The 25863-nt window shown below is 40.2% G+C and overlaps 2 protein-coding genes across 2 annotated transcripts in view; one reads left to right on the forward strand and one right to left on the reverse strand.

Annotated features, from left to right (window-relative positions):
* The window catches only part of stxbp1a (syntaxin binding protein 1a), a 682465-nt gene that overhangs the window by 59474 nt on the left and 597128 nt on the right, over nucleotides 1-25863 (forward strand). The window lies entirely within an intron of this gene.
* On the reverse strand, nucleotides 14293-17123 carry vgll3 (vestigial-like family member 3). Its single transcript, XM_010796093.1, has 4 exons — nucleotides 16780-17123; nucleotides 15667-16018; nucleotides 15002-15541; nucleotides 14293-14885 (listed from the first exon to the last, which is right to left on the reverse strand). Exons 1-4 carry the CDS (start codon nucleotides 16882-16884, stop codon nucleotides 14845-14847), a joined length of 1038 nt encoding a protein of 345 aa, XP_010794395.1. The 5' UTR covers nucleotides 16885-17123; the 3' UTR covers nucleotides 14293-14844.

A 25863-nucleotide genomic window follows, 5' to 3' on the forward strand; every position in this document is an offset into this window, starting at 1 on the left:
TATATATATATATATATATATATATATATATATTGCTCGCATAAAATCCCCGAGATTTTTTGCTTTGTATGCAGGACATTCATGTGATTGGTTGTTGGTCGCGGTGCTCGAATAAAATCCCCAAGCTTCAGACACGCCCAGCTCCAAGCTTTTTTTGAAGTTGTAGTGTGGGTGGGCCGTAAGATAAGTCCGATATGTTCATGAAACTCCCCAGGAGACACCGTCACTAATGTGGCCGAGTGGACTCCGAGTTTGCTGCATGAGTTGCACTGTATGATCTGTGGTGTAGTGGGCTGTCACTCAAAAACTGAGTAGCCAACGAGGACACACCCCTGAAAGTCCCGCCCACCTGTAAGGTTTGTGTCAAAATCTCAAACAAAAAATGAGGGAGCGTAAACGAGAAGAGCTGCAGCGAGAGCAAATGTCTGATTATTGAGAAAGAAGAAACAAGAACTGCAAACAAAAACCTATGTTAAAACAAAGAAAAAAGACTTATACTTTACATGATTACACAAATGATTTGTTTGCAACTTATAGTTTTATTTTTGAAATTTATTTGATTTAGCTTGACTCAGTTTTTTTCTTCTTTTAAACTCATAGTTTTGCTTGATTCTGAGAAAGTGTTGCTTTATCTTTATGATACAAAACTAATCCCATACACCAATCAGCTCCCGTCTTCACAGTAACTCGCAGAGACGGCCAAAGGAGCTTCTTTCATTTAACCCTTCACATTCAAACAGAAACAACAGGCAGATTCGAAGGATTTATTTCTTTGGAAATGTTTTTTTAAATACAATTAAATCAAGTTATTTTGGTAAAACTAAGGAAAAATATAACTAAACAAATATTTAAAATTATAATATTAAAAAAAATTATATATATTTTTTAATGTTTTCAAATATTATTTTTTTGAATATCTTAGGACCTCAGAGAGGGCCCTGACGGCTCGCCACTGGTAGAAGTTCAGGACAGCAGCCTCATCGTTACTCCGGGGCACGGGAGGACAGCTAAGCTAAATCCATGTGTCCGCTGCGCCTGCACTTTAAAACAACAATATGTTCACAATGAAGGCATTATCAATGATTAGATTGTTCTGTTTATCTTTATGTCCTTGTGGCTACAATCCTGCTGTGGTCATTGTTAATGTTTCCAATCTACCATAGGAAAGACAGCTCTGTGGCTATTACTCATGGCCATATGACGCTGTGTGTCCTAATATTTTCCCTGTTTAAAGAAGGGCTATCAGGTACTGTCCTTCCTGTAAATATTCAACCCATATTCTTTTCTGACAGTCCCAAAAAACATTGAGTTTTATTAAACCAGTTTATGTTCATGACAGTCTATTGACCCAGGAGTGAGTCTTGGTCTGACCTCCCTGTCCTCTGTCGGGCTGCACTGCAGTCACAGCCACTACTCTGGAACAGTTCAATCTGTCAGACTTTATTAGGAGTGTTGAACAAATTAGGGAGCCACTACTTGCCCAGAGAGGTTATTGAGGCTTAACAATAATGTGCCCTGCCAAGTCTAACAAAAGAAGAACATTAAATCTCTGAGAGTCCCAAAAGCATCAAAGCCCTTAGTGATCACATTTTATTGCTGACCACCAATCTTTTTTCTGTCTCAGAACCATTTTTTTAAAATCTCTGTCTTTGTTCACTTTTATCATTGAGTCCTAAAACTGCAGTATAAATCTCACATTTTAATATTAGAATTGGCTAGCTTGAAGAGACTGTAAGGTACAGGGACTGATGCATCCTTTGAAGAAGGATTGGAACCTAGATGATGACTACAGCTTGGAGTGACAGTGTGGCCATACTGGAGTGAAGCAAGCAGGGCTGGAAATGAACACCTACCAAGTTCCATATGTCATTTTGTGTAAATGAGTAAGGCTCTGACAATTTAAATTCGATTCCTCTGGCTACAAACAGTCCTTGTATGTGTTGATACTGTACATTGTCCCCGCTGACTGAACAGTGTGTGGACTAATCAAATTAATGTAACAGTTGTGTATCCACCAGTTACTTGCGTTTCTGCTTAACTGGCTAAAATAAAGTAGCAACAAAAAACCTTTTCTAGAGATTCTATATTTTGTGGTGAACAGTAAAGTATACCTGCGGTATCTCTCCGTGAGACACCGCAGGTGCAGCAGCCTGTCACTGAAGGAGCTGAACAGTTCGGACATGATGTCCTGGAGGGGGGGGGGGACATGTTGTCAAGCAGGGAGGACAGCTTTGTTGCCAATTGCCCCACCTCCTCCACATTGTGCAGAAGACTGCCCAGGACAGAGCTGGCCTTCTTTACAAGTCTGTTCAGTCTCTTCCTTTCAGCATCCGAGATGCTGGCTATATGGCTGATGCCACAAGAGTCATAGAAGGTCTGCAAGAGTGCCCCCTGCACCCCAAAAGACCTCAGTCTCCTCAGCAGATACCTGTGGCTGTTGAAGTCCTTGGGTGGGGGGTCTTTGTCACAGGTACCACAGAGGAAGTCTTCCACAGTTGTTGAACTCTCCCTGTCTTCAGGCTCAGATTTGAAGAGGAACTCCACAATCCCACACAGGATTAAACCTTGGCATTTTTTGAAACAGAATACACAGGTTCATTTGCACCGTTCAATGCTTAGTTTCTGGTACTAATGGCGCTGTGTGCCAAGTGACTGGAACTGACATGGTTACTACTATTTATCTTAAGCAACCTTTTCTTTTAAGGTAAGGGTGGCATATGTTGTCTCCCATTGGAGGGCATTTTATTCGATTAAAGCAATTGTTCAATCAAAAACAAGCACACATCACAATAATATTACACATTAAATAAGAACACACTTGCAAACAATAGCCTGATGTTAAACAACCAAGTAAGCAGGTCAGATAGCAATTTTCTCATTTGAAAGCACATCTCAAAATAGTCCAACCTTAGTATCATAGACTGTACATGGGAAGGTTTAAACAACATTACCAAGCAAACAAACACATGCTTACAAGCAAACACCCAAGAGGTGGCCTGCAAGTAGAGCCTCCCACCCTTCTGTCTATCCTCCAGGAGGTGCTCTTTAATCAGTTTAACTGACAGGGACAAATGAAGGATTCAAAGGCTTGTGCTCACACGAGGTAACCCTGCTTTTAAATGAAAACATGACAAATCAGCCTATGCTTAAATGGTAATGATAAAATAAAGAAAAATGGCAAAGAATTAAATGTACAACAACACATTCATTGTAATAAAGACAGCATAAAACAAATGTTTTTCACATTTAATACATTCGTTCTGTTACTCTTTTTGCTGATCCCAATTAAATGACAACAATAAACATAGAAAGTTTAAGCGGTCTAACTGAAGAGAAGTAATTAACTCATTAGGAGTTGTGGCAAGTACAAGATATACTTGATCCACTTGCCATGGCAACGCATTATCAGATTGTGCAGTGACAAAAATACATTCTAGCATCTCAATTGCATATACTGTAGCTCCCTTTGTGAATTTCTGAGTTTTCAGCTGCTGTGTTTTATCAGTGAAGTCTTGTTCGTTCATTCCATCTGACAGCTGTCATTTTAGACAGTGTGTGGGAATGATTTTACTGTGCTTCCAGCAGTCGAGCCTGTTTCGAGTTTGGAACAGTGTTATGTCGCTGGTTTATGAGATTGAATTTGTGACCTGTTATATGGGGGGTCATCATGAGCTTTACAGGGGTATAAGAGAAAAGTATCTGGTGATTGACAGGAAAATGATTTAGAAGAGGAGTCAAAAATGTTTTCAAAACCAGTCATCGTTATCCTTACACCTCTAGTGTTTTATCTACAACCATTCATTTCCATCGGAGGGATCTAAGTACACACATTCATGTGCATTAGTACCAAGCCAATAGTCTAAATGTTGATGTCACACACTATATTGAATCCTTATCACTACAGTCAGGGTTTAACCAGGTTACTCTAAACAAGTTATGTTATTCACACAGGCAGCATAGAAACTGGATTACTTTACTAACCTGATTAAGAGAGAAATTAACCATGCATGGATGTTTGGCCACTTATTGGATCAAATTGTCGTTCTTAACAGTTTCAGTTCAGATCCAAATAACCTCGTCTCTCTGACCTGGAAGCCTCCAGAATGACACTTCGGGGGTGAGGTGCAGTCGGCCCATGTCAGTACATTTATTCTCAGTCCGCTGGTGTTTCCAGGTCTGTCATTTGGTGGTGTTTTGGTGGACGATGTGCCTGTGTTTCTGCACTGAGCCGTAGGATTGCCATGTGTCAGAGAGCATGGCCAAGTCTCACTCTGCGGCCACCTGCAGATTAGTGTGTTGCCTGAGTGACCGTGTTTCTGTCCAATCCTTTCCTTTCCTTTGAGTCTTAATATGCTGGCCTGTATTCTAAACACACATATTTTGATACTGTGTTCTCTAGCCATAGGGTTATAGCATGGTAGCATAGTTTGGAGCCTATGTGGTAATTAGCTTTCCATGTACTTGGGTCACGCACATTCTGTCCAGTACAGTTAGACATTTTCCCTCTACAAGCACCGTTTGATCGCACCAATAACCAGTTTAAAAAAGCCAAAACATATAAATATAAATACATTTCCAATCATTGAAAAATAAATAAATACTGTGATACTGTTTTAATTTAGAAAAATACCGTGATATGAGTTTTTTGTCATACCGCCCAGTCCTAATCACAGATTGACAAATGATTTCTGCCATGTGCAGTACAAAAGCAGGAGAACATATGGTCAAAATGACCCAATCAATTTAATATGAATTCAAGACATGAAATATCAGGTCAAAGTTAATGAAGATTCTGGTTCCCCTGCATCATTTTAAAGCACAGCTGGATGAAATGATTTTTGATACTCCTGGTACCTGTCTTTGTGAATACGTTTGTAAATTGTACCCCTGTCATTATGTTGTATGTGTCCTTTTTGTTTTCTGTTACATGTGTAACCAATGTGCGGCAGGTCTCCCTTGTAAAAGAGATCGTTGATCTCAATGGGATTTTGTTACCTGGATAAAAAAAGGCTACAAACAAAGAGAGAAACCATGGAATACATGAGCTGGCTTATCACCCCTGACTTTAACAAGTGTGATCATTTTAGTAGACACACTGGGCCCTTTACAAGAATAACATGTTCATTTAAGACAAGTAATAACATTTAGAAAAACAATTGAAAATATTTAAAGCCCAAATCCTTCAGTATATCAGCAGTGTTAGTGAATGTTTCCTTTTCCCAACAATATCTGGAGGTGATTCTTTTTGAAGACAGATGAGATGAAGGGCTTCACGCTGTGAAAAAACGTGACTGTTGGCACTCTAGGGTGACACCGCTGTTTTACAGCCATATGGCTCCTCTGCCTGTCTGTCTAGACTCAGGTTACTCCATCACACCCCTATCTATCAATTATGAATACAGCTCAACATGTGCTCATGCCCTAACATCTGAGACTTTCATACTATACATGTAATAATTCCCCTTTTTTTCAGAGGTATTTTTGGGGCCTTTATTGGAGATGTTAGGATAACAGGGGGAGACAGAGGGGAGGACACTGCCTGAATATTTGGCCAGCTCTTGATTGAAACCGGCTAACTATACGGCGGTTTACGCATACAAGCCACCAGCTCTAACCACTGAGCTATCCAGCTACCCGTATATTTTTAAATGTTGCTGATTTTGTCTTCGCTAAAAGCAGTGTCAAAATATCTTTGCGAATCTTATTATGTCCTGAACAGTTTTTACAAGAAGAAATAGGTCTAACTCCTGTTCTGGGCTTTATCATTTCTGCTGTTGTCCTAATAACTTGTGTACATAGATTTTGACAAACTTAAGCATATTGCAAATAACTTTGCTGCCTAAGAATGGTCAAATTTAATTTGAGTTCTACACTGCAGAAAACTCAAGGCAACATAATGAAACGACATTTCAGTAATTACTATGCTGGATTCATTTCTGTTTTAATAGGTTACTCATTTCAACTTTCACTCAGGACACATAAACATTTTCATGTTTTTACCATCTGAGTGTAAGTAATCTCAGTTTAATTAATGGATATACATATTCACTGAAGAATCAAGGCTAGAACTGTTGTGTGCAACATTTTCTGAAATTGATCACCCATGTGAAGGAAAAGGATGCATTGTTGACATAACTCAGATTTTCAGAGAGACACATTATGCTCACCAGCCTCATAATGCTGAATGGATTGAGCTGACGGGTTGTGATGATGCAGGTAATTACACAGTAAATCAAATAAGACCATAATAGAACTGTCAATCTGAGATCATAGCACATTCACAACCATGTGCTTACCCACATAAAGACACACGCAGAGTTTGAAGAAAATGCGGTTTTGTAGGCAACCTTTTTAAGAAGCAGCAAATATGTACCTGATGCACTCTGTTTAACACTGCAGCCCTGTTTCTGTCTAGAATGCAAGCATTTGTTTTTGTCTAACACGCAGTTTCTGATAGATTTTCTCAAGTTGTCCCTGCTACACTTCAATGTCAAGAGGATGTCAATAACAGGTTTTCAGGCAAATTATTTCAGCTGGTTCTTGCTGTCTTTTGTGTTTTTTTGGTGTTTGATAACCTATTTTACTTTCAAATGGGGGGAAAAAAACACTTTTTGACAAATATAAAATGAGTATGGTACTTGTTACTACGTGGTACCTGTGTTGTTTTATTGTTTGATGCTGTGACTTGCTTCAGAGGAGCCTTCAGAGATTGTAAAAAAATCTGATACAGAAGGGCAAGGGACAGCCTTCCTCTCCTTGGATTTCACAACAAAATCCTTCAGCTGTGGATTTATGTTTCACTGAATATCACACATCCTGGTTAAACCACACTGATACAAGCTCGAGTCGTACATATTCACAAGCTTTAAGGTATGATGTGTGAGTATCCCTTTTTTCTATTGAGCATCCATGCTGATCTTGAATAATTCATTCTTATTTCATTTTCTTCCGCCATGAACATGACAGTCAGGGTTGGGGGAGAGGTTGGAGTACTCCAAGGAAACCTAAGACTAACCTCTTTGTGTCCCGACTGGCTGTCCTGTTCACTTTAATACAACATCACTGAGAGAATACAGCCTTCACACTATTCACACTATTACTAAAAGTGATGTGAATACAATCAAAAAGTATTTAAATATTAAGGTTGAAACACTAATAAGCCTCAAGTGCCTTTTAAAATAAATGTTATACTACTATTATTAATGTTATTGACATTAATGTGGCATGGCCATACAGTATGTAACAAAAACCCTGCTTGTTATTTTGTCGGAAATTATGCATCAGAGGGTTAATGGATCAGAGGTTTAATGGTGCAGTAGATTTAAAGTCTGGGTTTGCATTATATGCCATGTTTATGTGAAATAGGGATTTGGATAAAACGCAGTTATATTGTTTATTTAGACTTGAAAACAATTGTTATAAAATGTTTTTGATAAGCAGAATGAATATTTCTTAAGGAATGGATAGCACTGTTGTGGTCAAATGTTTTTGACATGGTCTATACCAGCATACTAGACAAACATTAGCATACTGTAGTTTTTGTTGCATATAGTTATTTTGAAACATTACGCAGTTGTTGTTCCAAGGCCAGAAAAATCCTGACACCTCATCTGAACCTCTACAGTGAATTACTTTTGCCTATTCTCTTTTGACTTGTATTTCCATTGATATTTCCATTCATATGTGTATATGGTAAGATACAGTACGTATCTTAAGCTTTTCTATACCGCTTCGTTCTGATTTGATTCTAGACGTGAATGTACATGTGTAGCGTGATCATTTGTGTTAGTACACCAGCAGCATACATCTTTTGAATTTAAATGATTAAAGCTCCGGAAAGTGTGAAGCCTGCCTCAGATCAAATCCAGCTGCACTGATTTGATATACCACCTGGCATGAGAGGAAAACACAGGTGATACCAACAGCCATAGGTAAATCCTCACAAAGGACCAGGGGTTTGTACAGTCTGTAAATGTTGGGTTTGAATAAAGGAACATCTCTGTTGGTGTTTCAATGCGTGACATAATTCTACTCCTTATGTGGTGATCCTTGCAGTAATATCATGTTCATGTTTGATGTCAAGCTTGTAATATTTAAGGCAAGTATACAACTTTTTGTGTATCATATGGTCAAGGGATGGGATTGGTTCATTTGTCACTGGGTAATGACCATGGATTTTCAGGAGTGACAGGCCAGTAAAGTAATTACACTGGGGGAAGGCAGCACTGCGAGAAGGACTCAGAGGTGTGGAGATTGGCTGAAGTGGATAGACCTGCCATGGTAGAGGTGACAGATTGGTGAGAGAGGGCAGCTGTTGCTTCAGGGCAAGACATGGCGTGATTCGTGAGCAGTTAGGATAGTAACTAACACCTGGTCAGTGGAGCCCTGCAGATAGAGCAGGCATAATAGACAGTATGCAGACAGACAAACAACAGCATAAATTACACTGTCAATCACAACAAGACACTCCCTTAGTATCTTCAGGTATTGCCCATTTTGGAGGCAATCAGGCAATATCCAAGCCCCACTTTGACTCCCTGACACTGTGCCTGCGTCACCGTTTGATTCAGAGATATAGTCAAAGTTTGCAACTCCCCCAAACATTCTCTCCATATCATTGTCCAGATCATCATGACTGCTGAACTGTGATTAACATCAGATGATGGATGCAAATGGAGTTAAAGGGCAGCAGGGCCGTCCCTCCCACTCCTATTACTCCCAGCAGCATGCCTTTGAAGTTCCTATCAAGCTGTTAATGTACTTGCACTGGGAGATGACAGGGTGTCTACTTGACCCCCGCCTCACCCTGACATTGAATATGCAAAGCTTTTTGTTCATCGCTGCTTTAGCGACAATCATTATGGGCTTGAACATCTGATTAGTGCACATCCACTGGCTATTAGATAATGACTAACTAGGGCTAGTAGATAATGATGCGTGGACAACCACCGATTCATTTAATCCTCACCTGCCAGCCCATGGTTAATGCTAGAAGCTGGAGTACAGTCATCAGAAAGCCCACACACTATTAAGCGAATCATTTTTTTCATATACTCTTGCCAAGTGTTTTTTTTTAAACCCTTCTGGTCTTAACATCTTTTCATAGATTAAAACGTTAAAATGTGCAAGAATTGCCCCTTTTTCTTTCATGCTCCCACTGCTCTTAATCATGTTAAACTATAAACTCCGCTTTAAGTGTATCCACATTTCCTTCAAGAGTATTACAGTATTTAGCTGTTGTAAAGGCCCTTTACGACACTTTGTACATTATTGTTGCATGTACATGATCTCAGCTGTGTGTCAGGTTGCTCGGATTTGGTTGAGCTGTCAGGGCTTCTTTTCTTTCTACTTTGTGTATCCAAAGCATTTGAAGTATCGCCAGTTGATGGTTGCTTGGCAGTACTTATAAATACATTTATTAAAGGGGGATTTACATGTACATGCCCCAGGCTAGGATTTGTGAGGGTGGGAATCAGAGAAAAGGAGTCCAAAAAGGGGCAATGCTTTATTATGCTTATCCTCGTATTAAGCTTTAACAGTGAGAGTGAGACAAGGTATGAGCTGTGTTCTTGGTTTAGGGCTCAGCAATTTCCATTTTTTCCCTTATGAATTTTAATAAGGGAAATATATGCCTTCTTTATTTACTTAGCTAATCGTACGTAAACCCAGTGGGAAAAGAGAACTTTAACAAAGCTCCCCTGCTAGATGAAATATTTAATCCCCTGTGAGGAAGAGAGTTTCGACCTACAGCTACACCGTTCTTGTGATTTTACACTTTCAGGAATCAAAGCATCGGCCCCAACCCCAACCCCACAGAATGTTTTATGTATTGCTTAGCGTGGTTGGAAAGAAGAGCAATGGGTGTGAACACAGTGTTTACAGTTTGTGTACGTGCGTTGTGAGCCAAACGTCAATACTCCTCCACAATAACATGCATTTTGGCTCTATATGCTGCATTCAATCTTAAAGGAAACTGAAGCTATAAAGTATATTTCGCACGATGTCTTTGTTGAAGAACTTCCTGTTTGTTTACCAGTGTTGATATCTAGATGTATCGTTACGTGTCATCCAAGGTTTGCCAATACAATAATGGCTCCAGTAAGAAACCAGTATGGCTTGCTGTCAGTGTGTTGATAAATCGCCTGTGGGGGAACAGTGTCATTACTGTTGTGGCTGGACAGAGGGAGTGGGGAATTGCTGCAGTAAACACTGTGGACTGTCTCCACCACTTTCTTCCTCTCCCCTGCCCAGTTCTGTGACCTGCATACTGATGTCTGTTTTGAACCTGGAGGACATCTTGTCCCTGTCCCAGCCTGGTAACAGAAGTGTCACTTTATGATCTGGAGAGGATGGAGTCAACGGCTCGCTGCTGTCATCTCCTTTTTAATATTTGGTCCTCCATGCCTTCCAAAGGATCTCAACCCTCTCGGTTTTCCGTCTTCACTTTCTCTCTTGCCCTGTTGTCTGCATTGCAGTGTACTTTTCTTCCCCCATCAAGCAAGAGATGTTTATATCAGCAGTGGACCTTCAAACCCCTCCTCTCCTCTCCTCTCCTCTCCTCTCCCCTCCTCTCCTCTCCGTCCTGATCTCTGTATTTATATAGTTTTGTTTTCAGACAGCTGGTGTTGTGTTGCTGATTGTGAGACTAATCATCCGCTCAATTACTCTGGAATGTGAGGCTGGGCCGTGTTATGACTGATCAGCTTTCCCTCCTTCTCCCGCTCTTTCTTTTCATCTCTTTTTCTAGGATTACGACTCCCAGCATTTGTTTTTTGTCTCTCGTTCTCGTGCTGTTTCCTAAGCAGTAGTTTCAGATCAGTTCAGTTCATTTCAGTGACTGGCTAAAATAACATTCGATATTCCAATGAGGCCTTACCAAAGCAATGTGTGAGGAAATTCCTTTTTCGTTAGAATTGGTTATTTCTCAGGCACTTTAACAACGTAACCATCACTAGTCTGGTTTTGCACTAAAAACAGAAACTGTAACTTACTGCAACTAACAATGAACTTCATACTGAACGTATTGATAATAACAACATAGTGATATACAGAATTTCCAGATGAGACTGAGGCAAATAACGACATTCAATCAGAAACAGTTTTAGCCAATAACATGGAGAGTGCAGCAGGCTGAGTTTAAGAGGCTTTTTTGATATTTAACTTTTGCCTTATATTATGCAATGAATGAAGGACTGGAAAACACTTAACTTTCCTCCCATCTAGCCTTTCTATGCACTTCTTCTGAAAGAGTAAGCAATTACACATTTTGAAAAAAGGGAAAGTAATACAACATTTAATAGTCAATTAAAAGGATAAGTACCAGGCTGGGGTTTGGAGCGCAGCAATGAGAGGAAGTTCAGTCTGAGCCGGGATCATGAGATGTTCAACAAGAGCTTATCGGTTCAGAAGAAGATTTGAATTCCAGGGAAATAAAAAACCAAATACAAGAATCTCCGCTAATTTCTTGAAATCAATGCATTCTCTGTAACAGAAAGGAAAAATATATTGGTTCCAAAGAGGCAATCATGGCAAAGAGGAGATGAGGACCCAAAGCCTGGGTTCACCCTTTTCTCATTTGGTGACTTTTTTGAAACAGGGTTTGTGTGTGTGTGTGTGTGTGTGTGTGTGTGTGTGTGTGTGTGTGTGTGTGTGTGTGTGTGTGTGTGTGTTTGCAACTTGTTAGGTCCTTTAAAAATGAACATGGCATACATTATTAATACGTTTATGCGATACGATTGCATATTTTTGGTCAATATCAGCAATCATTTATTTGAAGATCATTATTATCGGCTATTTCCACTTTAATGGAAAGCTAAACTACACATGCAACATTTCCTAAATCTCTGCCATTTCTTACATTTTTACAATTTACATATTAATTCACTTTTAGATAGCTTCCAGCTCTGCCTTGCTGTATCTAAGTGTTCTTCCTGCAGTGGAAGTGCCTGTGGTGATGCTCCAATGCTGCCAGTGGGAGGCCTGTTAGCATAAAAGTGCACTACATGCTGATGCAGAAGCTACATGCTAATGCTAATTTAGAGCTCTGGAGAAGAGGACATACTGAGCTGAACAATCTTCCTTGAATCTCTCCATGTTTTGTATTCTCTTCCATTGCCTGTTACCCTGATTTAACAGAGAACTTCACATTAATCATGATACAAAATTATGAAAATGTGTGTTGCTGACACGTTTTCTGAATAAATTCCATTCATGTAAATCACATCCTATTGTTTTACTGCTGCAATGAAAACAAACAGGGCACATGTAGATATATCTCCACAACAGGAGAGATCAAACCAAAAATAGATGATTTTATGGGAAGGGTTTAGTAGCATCGTTGCATTCTGGGTGGCAATCAGTAAAAGATGGAACAGTAAATTAAATTTAAAAAACTCATGTCAATGCTTATTCTAATTGTCTTTGATCTGGTTGATTGCATGATTTCAGTTCTGTTTAAATTAAGATTTCAAATGTGAAACATTTGTCCCAACATAACAAACACAACTCTTGGGTTGCCTAATTGTCTTTTTTCCTGTGTTGTTGCTAGACTTTTGTGTTAAATGCATGAGTGCTGTCATTCAATTTATATTCATACAATTAGTTAGGCATTTCCACATTTTGAATTAAACTGAATGTATTAGTGTGTATTGGAGTTACATTTTCAGATATATTGAGTAGAGGCTACAACTGTCTCTCTGAGCATGTCCAACATATCACTTTTGCGAATTAAAATTGAATCAATCCTTTTGATAGTTGCATGAAAAATGCATTTCTAAGTACATTTATAGATTACATCATTAAGATATAAAAAAAACACCTCTCTAGCCTATCTGAGTAAATTGGGCTTGCTTTATTGATCAGGGAAATATCATCAATTCATTGAGTTAATAATCTTTTTTCACTGATGTTTTCCACTTTGATGAATCATGATTATTGTGGATGATACTTTGGATGGAAACGCAGCTGCCGTGGTCCAGATCTGAAGTCCTGCTGTTTTGCGGAGAATAAGCAACGTGGGAGAGGAGGCAGGAATGTTAGTGGGCTGCTGCTTATCAAACCACCTGTTCAGACCACTCACACGCACGCACAAACACACACACACACACACACACACACACACACACACACACACACACACACACACACACACACACACACACACCAAAATAATGCTGAACCTGACACTCACCAAATGTATATTTTGTATCAGGCTCATACCAATGAACATTTCTCAAATTCTTTAAGAGGAAAACTCTATCATATATATCTATGTGTCTCATGCATTGATTTCTTTATTGATTTCTTTTTAATGCATGTGATATTCATGACTTAACCTAACCAAAAATGAAATGTGCTACCTGAAATCTGTCTGTCTTAGAGTGTATGAGTAGTCTGCTAACTTCTGACAAACTTCCTGTCCAGACAGGAAATGCATTCTTTGGTGTGTACTTCTCAGTCTGGAGTGTGTGTGTTTTCATGTTTGTGTTTTGTGGAAAGGGACAACAGACATGTCATGGTATCTTACAGTAACTCTCTGTGGAATGTAACCCTCCTAATGTGGACAACAACTCAGCTCCTGTCTGGTTGACCCTTGTTAGTACCTGAAACATTAATGCTAATATTGAGTACTGCAACAATAAATACTATCTAAATTTGAAACAACAGCCCCAGGTCAGTTGGGTTTTAGATATCATGTTAAAAATAAAAAAGTCACTATTTATTGTAGAATGTTTGGAATAATTGGGACAAATCTTCACCTTTGCTGTAGATAACACTACAATATTGTTTTAGTATTACATATTCTGGTTTGGTCCAATATCACACTAATTGTTCTGCTGTTTCTGTCAGCCTTCTCACATCTCTAAGCTTAGATAAGAGTCTGTCTCCATCTGACATGTAATATTCTAGCATTTTAATGTATTCGGAGAATGAAAAGGGTCCTTGGAACTGAGGTTAAAATAGGCTTAAAAGGCTATAATAGGCTACTATACATCAATGTTTTTCTTAAGGAAACTGACTTTCCCTGAGTGTACAAGAGAAAAAGCACCAATCATTGCATGAGATGTAATAGGATAGTTATGTGTGAAGAGTTGCATTACACATCTATGTCTTTTAGGAGCAGAAATTTAAATGAATTTTACACATTCTTACTTGTTAATGTTGAGTGATTTGCTCAATGCCCTCTCTAGAAAAAGTCAGTTTTACTTGGAGGTAAATATGTTTGCATGAATTCAGCATATTGTGGGCTCAATGGGTAAATTTAGGTCTGAATAAGAACCTCCAGTCGAAAAATTCAGTTCAACAATTTATTACTTAAACAAACAGTACCAATATTTACACTTCACAATCCCTTAAGGCAAAAATAGCAAAGTAGCATTCAGGCAAGAATTTTAGCAAGAGTCATCCAGCAAAAACAACTTAGCATGGCAAAACTGTACACAACAACCCACCAATAACATTTACTGTACAAAACACAATGTGGATCAAAACCAAGCTCTTGAAACAGAACCATTTGGTCTCACATTGAACGAAAGCAAAATGGTGTTTTGTTCCTTCAGGGAAGAAGAATCCTTCCATTCTTAAAGCTAGTAGTCTGTTTAAATTTTTCTTACAGGACCTTGACCTGCAGCCAGAGCAGTAGATCACTGTCAATTTAGTCCAAAGTCTGAGTTCATCTCCATAATACGTTGTGTGGACAGTGCAGGATCCATAGTCTTAGCTACAGAAAGCCTCCTTTCTACATCTTACATTACAGTGCTGGTGTTGTAGCCATACATCGATAGAGCCACATAATAGGTCCTTTTTGGTTTGAGTTGATAATCCTTCTCATTGTCCGTACATCCGTTAGAACCAAACTGACGACTTTGCCTTGGTTTGATCAAGAGCTGCAAAAGAAAAAAAAATACGGACATTGATTTTTTGAAATCTGACTAATTGAGTTAGAACACAGTTTGACAAATTCTTAGAAGTCAATCCGATGTATAATTTGTATTGCATTTACCTGAGTCATACCCGTCCAGGGACCCATGGAGGGAGGATGGGGACCAGGTCACAGAGGTAGCCGGGACGGGGCTGCTGCTGCTGGGCTGCATCTCCGTCTTCACCCCCTCACTGTGCGGGGAACTCGCTGTGCTGGTGCTCGGCTGGTTCTGGTTCCTAACAGCGGGCAGCAGCAGCGGATTAAACCTGGGATCCAAGGCTGGGCTGTGGGTGGGGTATGGATGGAGCATGGGGTGGTGGTGCCGGGTGTGGATGTGGGGATGAGGGTGATAGACGTTGTGGACATTGGGGTAGCCACTTTGGCTCTGGGGATTCAGGCTGTAGGTCCAGCTCTCAGGGAGGGTAGCCGGAGGGGGAAGGCCGGCCTGGGAGAGAACATGGTCGGCCCAGAGAGCTCCATCTGGGTGGTTGAAGGACACCGGGCTGGGGGAGAAGTCTGGGTGGACTGACACAGAGACAGACGGGAGGCAAGGACTGGCCTGGGATGGATACGTGCTGTTCCAAACTGAGCTGCTCTGCCCCTCAGAGAGAGACCCACCATCTGAAACACACACAAAGTATTCAACATGCTGCCACAAAAACATCTCCAATGTTTTCAGATCTTTAATAAAGGTTAACTAAGGGCAGCAGCTCTTTGAGAAAGTTTCAAATGTGTTGCCCTCTTACCTTTCCATAAGCCTCCTGTGGCTGAAGGCTGAGTCACTCTGATTGGTTTGGTTTCACTGTTGAAGGTGCTGGACTGGCTGAGAGCGCGGGAGAAGTGCTCGTCTACCACGTCCCCGATGTCCCCTTGGAAGTAGGTGAACAAAACACACCGGGAGCTCAAGTACTCTGCCTCTGCTGGTTGAGGACCATCCTTCAGCTCAGAATCGGACATAGATCTACGGATTGATTCAGTCCCTGGTGCTGCAAGACCCTGCCGGAGGCCCTGATCTCTGGAAAGCATCGCTCTTCCTCCTCCTTGCTGCTGCTGCTGCTCCATACACTCCTGCATCTTACTGTAAACACTCAGCCTCCTCTGGAGAAAGAAACACAGAGAGATTAACACACAGATCCATTACTTTTCAATAGAATAGAGACTGCATACTTTTTAAGAGCAACCAATTGATATGTGTTTATTAAATAGGCATAATAAAGGACCTAATTGTCTTACACATGGTATGGCTTCTGTTTTCCAAACACTATAAATAAACTGTTTAATAGTATCATACCAGTAATGATTTTTATCTGGTAAGCAGCCTGAGAGCTGTGTGAAAATGAGTTTCCTTTTTCCCATACTGCATTCCAACTATTTGTAAAGCTCAGTGTGCCTCATCCACATTCCTGAGTGACTGACCGGCTGTCATTACATCACCATCTGACCGCAGGATTAATAGATCCGTGTCATCACGCCTGACCTGAGGCGAATACCGAGCATCAGGCTGGAATTTAATCATTCAAAGCCCTTACATTTAAATTAATAGGTGTGTGTGTGTGAATTGTAAAGAAAGTTTGAAGTGGTGTCCTGAAGAGAGGTCAGGCATCGGAAAAAACCTAACTGAGTAAAAATGAAAGGAAAGTGATATTTTTTGTGAAAACTAAAACTAACTTTAAAGCATCCTAAAGTTGACTTACGCTTAATGGTTCTGTAGAACTTTTTTTAATTAGTGTTATAAATAACTTTTGTTTTGGACAGATAATTCAAACTTCCATGATACATTAAAATGCCCTATCCTGAAAAGATATAATAATAACTCTTTGTGATAGTTGTGGCACCCTAGCTATGAAGTCATGTCTCACCTGTTGTTGCTGGTGATGGTGGTTGTAGTACGTCGCCTTGTACGCCGCTGCAGGGAGGAAGTGTGCTCCATAGCTTTGGTGGTACATCACATCCAGGCAACTCATAACGACGAACCCGAGCGGGTAATGATGGAAACAGAGAAACGCGCTGTAACAGCCAAAGGGCGACTCTCTACTCCTGAGACTTCAGACGGGCTGTATCCTCCGAGCCATCGATGCCTCCATATATGCCCACACGCATACAATAGCCATGTCGTCCAGTTTGCATACAGACAATGCACCTCCTGCTGCGCGCTCCACCAGCACCACCCGGGGCCACAAAAGTGATCAAAACGGTATGAGACACACACAGTATCCTAAAAAAGAAAAGAAAAAAAAATTCTTCTCTGACAAGTTTTCAGATGGTTTCTGATTGGATGAGTAATCCTTTCCCTCCTTCTCTCTCTTTCTGTTTTGGAGGGGAGTTATATTTAGAGAGGGCTGGGGCCATTTACTCACGCCCACCGGGGAAGGGCCTGCATGGAGTACATGGGAGTTTAGCAAGGCACCATAACTCTGCATTGATGGTTATATTCCCTGTCATTCTTAAAAGTTTATTGCACTCATATGATACTGTGGGTCATATAAAGATCTCGCAGTTCAGCCACCTCTGACCTCAGCATGCCAAAGTTTAGTGCTGGGATTTTGGAATAGCTTAGGTAAAGAGTCCTTCTCCATAGAAACAATGTAACAGACACAAGTGTTTTAAATAGTTTAATTCAGCTCAATTACATGGATTGCACATTTGATATACCATCATGAATGCCGCTTCGAGAAGGAACAAAATTAATCCTTTGTCGATTTACTTTTCTGATAATAATTTGAAATACTGACAAAATGGCTTTAAAATATCCACCAGCCTCTCCCTTGTAGAATTCACGCCTAAACCCCCCACTCCCCTACTCTTTATGCTACTGTACTATCACCTTACTGTAAACTTATTGGGTACTTTAAAATGTTAGGAGCGGATTGTATAAACCCTGTATAAACCCTATAAACAATGTGATCTGCAGGTCATCTTTGAGCAACAGGTGCTTTTAAGGGTCAGACGCATTTCGGTATGTAACCTTCAAAAGAAGAAATTACATATTTTTTTAAGCTTTAGACATATAACCGAAGAGATGACTACAGTAAAAGCAACATTGTATTAATAATGTATACTGTACTGTTTATATATGTGCATTTTCACCTTTATTAGCAGATGGAGTTAAAGAGGGGAGACAAAGGAGCATAACATGCAACAAAGTCCTCTAATTGAAATCAAACAGTAGAAGTTGCAGTGTTATATCCTTCACATTTAGCTGCCAGGACCCCCTGATTACTGCCATGTACAGTGGTGACGGCTCCTTATCAGCTTATCCCTCTTTCAATGATGCTCCCTGGCTGAGTGAGTTGAGCAGTTTGCTGCCACCTGTTGGCGAGGACAGGGACATGACATGTCAATCAGTCTGACCTGGTGTAAACCTCACATCCATAATAATCTCTGTAATAGAAGCAAATTAGCCTAATTAGGAGACGTTGATCTTTAGGGAATTTATTTGCCGGGGTTTCATGGTTTCAATAAGAATAATGGGCAGGGAAACTGTGTTATATATTGTTCAAATAATCGCATGTCCATCGAATAAAGGATGAACATTTTGTGTCACAAATTCCAAACGTGTTGCTATAAAAATGGAGACATTGAGATTTTGAATAATTTCTTATAAAAGGTCATGTTTTCCCAATGTTTAGTAAACAATAAGTGATTCCCAGGATACTTTTATTGTTCAGTTATGCAATATACTCTTGATTTACTATGACCATAAATGTCTACTTAAAGTACATTAAAGTCTACGATGTATGTATTTGATAGACTAGATCAGTGGTTCCCAACCTGGGGGGCGCCAAAGATTGCAGGGGGGGCGCCACGCCTCAGATGATTTGAGGCCAAATATCATATTTAGGCATTTTTTTTACATATAATTGTAACGCAATACATGATTGTCACTAAAAGCCTTGTCTCTACATTACAATAAAATATAAAAATAATTGATTAATTAATTTGAATACAAATTCAAGTTAGTAGCTATTAAAGGCATAAAAAGACGCGTCCTAAAACCCGGAAGTAAACTCCTTCCGGTTCCTTCGACAAAAACCAATGCAATTTCTCCATAGGATTTTGGAAAATAGCTCGAAATAAGGTCTGTGGTTGACACAAATTGAAGAGACAGATCACGTTTTGTTCAGCCGGATAATATCCACATGTCTACCCTACTTTTATCATTTTTGAATCATAAATCTATCGATTAGATGGTAAAATGCCAACTTACTTCCAGGTTTTAGGACGCGTCACTGTGGCACTCTATTAATATTAAGATTACCACAGAGTTATAAGAACAACTTTATTTTGGAATGAGTATAAGCTCAACATTGACAATAATAACGTATGGCACTGAATGTCTTTAGCCCTATATCTTCCTTGAGTGCTTTGGTTAAAGCGGGTCTGGAAGGCGGCATCAAACTTAATTGTCACCCCTGCCAGCAGTGTGTTAGCTCTCTTCTCTGCCTGCCAACAAGATGTGGTGAGGAGAAATGCACAGCTTGTTGTTATCTTACTGCCATTTCCTGCCAGCTCCCAGACTTCAGTGCAGAGGTTTCTTTTTCCTCAAAAGAACCCTAAGGGGCCCTTAATCACAAGCACCACACTCAACATATTTGCCCTTCCTGAGCAGTGGTTGCCGCTCAGAGAAAGTGATTCTTTCCCATCTTGGCTCTGGGACTTTTTTCACTGACCAGAGATCTTCAGTCCAGAGAAAAAAAAAATCCATTTAACTGCAGTAACAAACTACACTGACACAAATGTCAAGCCAAAGAAGAACAGGTCATTAAAAGGGCTGACATAAAAACTCCAAAGTGGTTTTAAATATTTAAATAGGAGAGCCAATTTCATTTTAAACACAAGGTTTCACCAATTAATCTCCTTCATGTGAAGTTGGGCTTCTTTGCTGCTTGTTCACCTCGATTTGGCTTTCTGCTATGTGGAGGAGCTCACCTTTCGTCTGTCTCATATTCAGTAAATTGCAAGAACTAACCTGGAGAAACTTACTCAACGATTTGTTGCAGAGGGGTAAAGTGCGTTTTTATAAAAAGATAATTAGATCATACATGAATTGAGCTACCAAACTAAATGAAAATCACCCCTCCCATTTCCGGACCGACTCACCAATCCATCATGCAGTCACACTAATAGGCCTTTTAGCTGGTGTTAGTAGAAAATGCACAGGTGTTACTAATAACGTTAATGATGGCTCTGTTCCATTCAGGTGTCCCAGTAAATCCTGACAGTGAGCAAGCATGCACAACACTGACACTGAAGAGCTAAATGGAATTCAGCCATAATTAAAAACAATGTAACACCTGTACTTTTAATATAGTGTCATATCCACATTTCTTGAGTGAAAAAGGATTCATGGCCACTAAAATGTGCTAGTGTAGTCCTTTTTTTTCAACATAAAGTTGAGTTGGAATACTTCAACATCAAGACTTATGGAAAAACTAAACCCATTTTTCCCTTCCAACAACTTGCCGAATCAACTGAAAACACCCAAATAATAAAGAGGCCAAAAAGGATTTCTGAATTTGTAGATTTGCTTGCATTTGAATGAGAGAAATACTTTGCCCCCACTTTGTAATACATTTTTCTCCTCTCAGTCTAACCTTTCATCAAGGTAAATGTTTAGGAAAGACAACAGGAAAATTCATAATTTATTTCCTGCTTCAACGCTGCATCCTGGTTGCCAGGTGCCACATCTGATAAGACTTCAGAGACTGTGGCAAGTGAGTAACATCTCACCATTTTTCTAATGTTTAATTCGCTTTGATTTCACAAAAGAGAGCGTGAATTATTCAGTTGCAAGCTGATGATGCGATAAGACTATTATGGAAGTGGGGCAGCATTTTGAAAGAAAAGCACTTATACAGGAATTACAAAAAATGTGGAGTTTTGCTTATTTCAGAGGAGCGCAGCTGTACCCATCGAGATCCATGATAAGAAAATGTGCTAATTAGTATTAACAAAACCTTTTTAGATACGGGTTTAAGAAGATTGTATTTTGTGTTTCTTTTTAAATGTCTTGATTGTCAAAAATGTATGTTGTGTCCTAGAATTGAAATTGTATAAAGAGAAAAATGATGCCAATACATGGTCAATTTACAGATCAACTAATAAACTATTCCAAACCGATCAGAACAAAGTTGGAGAAAAGTGACTGGGGCATGTTTTACCAAACTGTCAATATCAGCCCCATAACTCATTGAAATGTTACTGCCACCTCCCTATCTTGACAGACAGATCGCTCATGGTGACAGCAGCAGCAGACAAAGAGACAGGTCTTAACACTGTGCAGGGAAGCAGAGTTAGTCTTATCTCCATCTAGTGTTTTCATGGAGGATATCTCGTCCCTCGCTGCCTCCGCCTGCTGTGGAAGTGGGGCAGTGGAACACTCACAGAGATGCCTGAAGACAGTACAGGAAGTATCAAACACATACAGATTTAAAGCGGTGTCTCACACACACACACACACACACACACACACACACACACACACACACACACACACACACACACACACACACACACACACACACACACACACACACACACACACACACACACACACACACACACACACACACACACACACACACACACACACACACATGCAATCATGCACACATGATAATGCATATTACAACAGACGGATACACACAAGCTCTCTGACACTGACGCTGGACCTCAGGGGTTTTCCACCAAACATCTGGAGCAGCCTGTGCCTCCCTGCTCCTCCGCTTCTTAATGAGGCACAGAGATGATTATTAGTGGATGTTTTAAAGGGGGAAACGGAGGGAGGAGAAGGGAAAGGGACAGAAATTAAAGTGGAGTTTGAGAATTGTTTGCTTTTCCGGCTGTAAAAAAACCCTTCAAAGAACGAGGGGCACCTCCAGTGCTTTAGATCTAAAGAAACTTCTCATGCCTAATAAACTTCCACTACTTGAGATCACAGACACATTTCAGAGGGACATTCTGCTCTGGGAAGGAGGGGGTTTCGGGGATACATCCCAAGAAACCAAAAAAAAAAACAGGTCACAAGTGTTGTGTCCCAGATTTTAGTCTCAGAGGTAATGGAAAGTTCAACCCTCTAAGTTTTGAGACAAAACTACATCACCAAACATAAATGCTTTCCGTCAAACACCTTTACTGCAAATGATGTGGCATCTTGCCAAATAAAATTATCTACCGTTTTCAACCTTACACTACGCTCCTGATTAGGCAGGTGTGAGATAACGCTGAGTGCCGTTCATGATTATATCTCACATTAGGCAGACTGCAGCATCATGAGTTTTGCTGTGCGGTTGCCCTGGGGAGAGTCCATAGAAACGCACACCTGCCTGAGTCCACCTGAAGACAATGATGATGATGATGATGATGATGATGATGATGATGATGATGATGATGATGATGATGATGATGATGATGATGACGATGAGGGGGATGATGATGATGACACGGCTCCTGTTCAGGCAAACAAATTACCACAGCCTCTTTAGGTAGCAAATTCCACGACATAATTTCACATCATTGTTAACATATTCTTGGAAGTCCTACAAAACACAATAACGGTATGTACGGGTTTTGGTGACAGGTTTAAAATTGTGGATGATTATGTTTTACATAGTGTACAACTGCTTATTTCATGGTATATTGTCAGAAACCTCTGATAAGGTTAAAGAAAAATATATCTAAAAAGCTATTATCTGCCCTATTAAATAACTGACATACTGGTCAAACTCTTTCATTAATTCTAACGTACACTGCCGGTACATTAAGTGGATCATTTCATGCATTTGCTACTTTAGTGTGTGAGAGGTGGGGGAGGAGTGCCAACATTAGAGTCTAATTAAAGGGCCATTAGTGCATCTTCAAGTACATGGAGTGATGCAATATCAATAGATTTGTATTCACTGCCACATTCAGGGAAAAAAAATACATAAGACTTGCCTCTAACTACAACATGAGTCTTGATGTTTAATTCAGTTTAAATGGGACACAAAACAACTTGGTGGGATCATTACCACTGTAGCATCCATGTGTTTTCTAATGAGAAAAAGACAGTCATTTGTAAGTTAATGAAAATGGAGTTTCCATGTTAAGCCAAAGGAAAAACAGTTACAAGGGCTTTTTTTTGTCAAACAATGCGCCACGCTTTCTCCTTTTCATTATCTCAGTGATCTCACACAATCATTTTTAATTGCGCTAGCCATTATTGCACATTTTAGAAATGGAAATGGGAGTTTTAATTGCAAAGACAAGACAAAAGCATGCTTGTGTGTGTGTGTGTGTGTGTGTGTGTGTGTGTGTGTGTGTGTGTGTGTGTGTGTGTGTGTGTGTGTGTGTGTGTGTGTGTGTGTGTGTGTGCGTGCATGCGTGCGTGCGTGCGTGAGGTGGTGTCTCGGTAGCGAAGGTCAGAAGATAGATATGTCGATAAAAGATGAAGGGCGAATCAACGTTTTGCCAAGGAAAGCTTTGCATTCGTCGCATTAGGCCTAAGTCTGTACAAAATTTAGTAACGGCAAACAAATCAAAATTCGAAATCTGTGACGGTTTTTGGTGTGTAAACTATCAAAACCCTTCTTAAAATGTCTTGTTATACCTCTACCTCCTGTCGGCCCACAGACTTTATCGCCCCCTTCTCCTCTTACCAAAGTTCCTTCGTCCTTCGTCCACTATCGTCGCCTCCTACCTCAAACCCTACACAAGATTATTTAGCTCCTTCACTGAGGTGAAGCAAAGACGCGGCACCTACCTTTAAATCAACAGCGAGTGGCCGCGCGTCACGTGTCGTGGTCCCTTAATACTTACTCCATGTACCTCCCTAAAAGAGGGACATCACAAACGAGTAGTAGTAACGGGTGAGGTGTTTGGAAAGGGTCAGACGAGTGTTTCGTGTGTGTGTGTGTTGAAGTGTGTGTCTGGTGAGACGGCTTATCTCCGTCTAAATCCTACATCTACGTCCCACAACCTAATATACTTGTACTTCTTCTGGTGTGTTTGACCCTGAGCGTGTAGAAGCGTCTACGACAAGCCAAAAATACTCTTTCCAGTCTTGTCGCTCACGAATAACCAAATTTTAGACGCGAACCGCGGTTAAAAACCCTACAGTGTGAGGGTACGTCGCTCCGTGTGTGTGTGCAAGTTACTGTGGGGACAAAAATGGGTGTCCAGGGAAAAACGGACTCCTCCGGTTAGACAGAGCTCCCCATCTGGGTTGTTACGTAGTTTGGTCTTGGGAGAAGTGCGGAAAGAGGAAAAAAGAAGGCAGGAGGGAGACAGAGAGGTCGAGGTCCCAGGAGGGACGGGGCCCGGTCCGACACTGGTTCCTCCTCACACGACCTACAGGGTCGTCCCCCGGCGCCCGCGGTCTGTGTAATCGTAATCCCTTAATCTTCAATAATGTTCACTTTCCCGTTGTCTCTGCTCACGTCTTCTCCACAGACTTCAACCACTTCCCTGTTTTGTCGTGTTTTCATCGTCGACGGACAAACCGTTCACACATCATACATAAACACTCCTAGCATATGTTCATGCTCAATATCTACACACACAACCAACACGTAACAGAGATTTCACTTCTTTGATGTACAGTTAAACAAATTTAACTTTACCTAGAACAGGGTCTAAGGTTTATCAAAAAAATCTGCTAGTGTTTAGTCAACCATTCAGTCGTACTCTCACACTTTGTTATTCGGTAATAACTGAAAACATGTTTCTTGTTTCAATGTTAAAACGGTGTTCCTTTGTTGATGGGGGTAATATATATTACGATCCACTTGGCATATATATATGAATATTTTGCATATCATATACTGACTATATTCATCGGTTTCGTACTTGACATAAAAATATACATTGAAAGTAGGTAAAGTCAGGTTTCCCATCCAATTACACTCAAAATGGACCAAACTAAGTGACAACACATAAATTATTTTCTTAGAATTTATTCCTCCTAAGAAGGAAATGAACAGCCTTATTGTGTAACGCCATACAAAGAGACTGACACTTATAAAATAAAAGGTTTTGAAGAAAATGTCTATTACGTGTTAGGTCTGATCCTAAAAAAAATGGAAACTCCTTTTTTTACACATCAGAAACGCAGGCCATAACAAAAACTCCAGAAAGCAAAGTCAATAAATAACGGGTTTGGCATTGAGAAATAGCACTCTCTCTCCGCTTTCTTGTCTGCCTTTCTCTCCCTAGTACGTAAATCGAGAACTGAAAAACAACGAACATATAAAACTAATTCATAATTTTAGAGGATGGTACATTGTCAGTGATATCCTCCCTTTAGTCGTCAAAATACTTACACCTTTGTCCCAACCTTTACGATTCAACGTAATACTCCCCCCGGGGGGGTTTCGTTTTTTAGGGAGGGAACGGGGTTTTTCGATTCTCACGGACACAGGGTGTAAAATCAAATTCCACGTTTGTGTCGTTTGTTTATTTAGAAGGACGAAGAAAGAGGTAAATGAGGAAACAGAAAACGTAAGTTATACGCAGAAAAACATAAATGGAGACGGACTCGTAATGTAAACAGTGTCTAATTATACTTAACGAGATGTACATTGACCCCATACCTTTTATGTAAGAATTAAAGTGTGTGTATAGGTCTCATACTGATTTACAGGACGTATACGTCATATACAAAAGGTTTATCGCACCTAAAAGCTTAATTGTAAATTTAGGTACAGGTCGACAAACAAATTCTCCTTTATAGGAGAGTCAAAACTGGGTAGATCCCCACTGTGTGGTAGACAAGTTCGACCCTAAGTTGCGACTTGGGACAGAAACCTCAGACGGTAGTAGGGTAATTGAAGTCGACCCATCAGAAATAGAAATATGTACTCACAAATTTTACGTCTTGATCTGGTTCATTAATAGGACGGAAAAGTTCGTTCCAGTCGGTAACGACCTGAGACTCCTTTGGGTTACCACGTGACCAGTGAAACACG

Source organism: Notothenia coriiceps, unplaced genomic scaffold, assembly GCF_000735185.1.
Source record: "Notothenia coriiceps isolate Sejong01 unplaced genomic scaffold, NC01 NC01_scaffold00037250, whole genome shotgun sequence".
Lineage (NCBI taxonomy): Eukaryota > Metazoa > Chordata > Actinopteri > Perciformes > Nototheniidae > Notothenia > Notothenia coriiceps.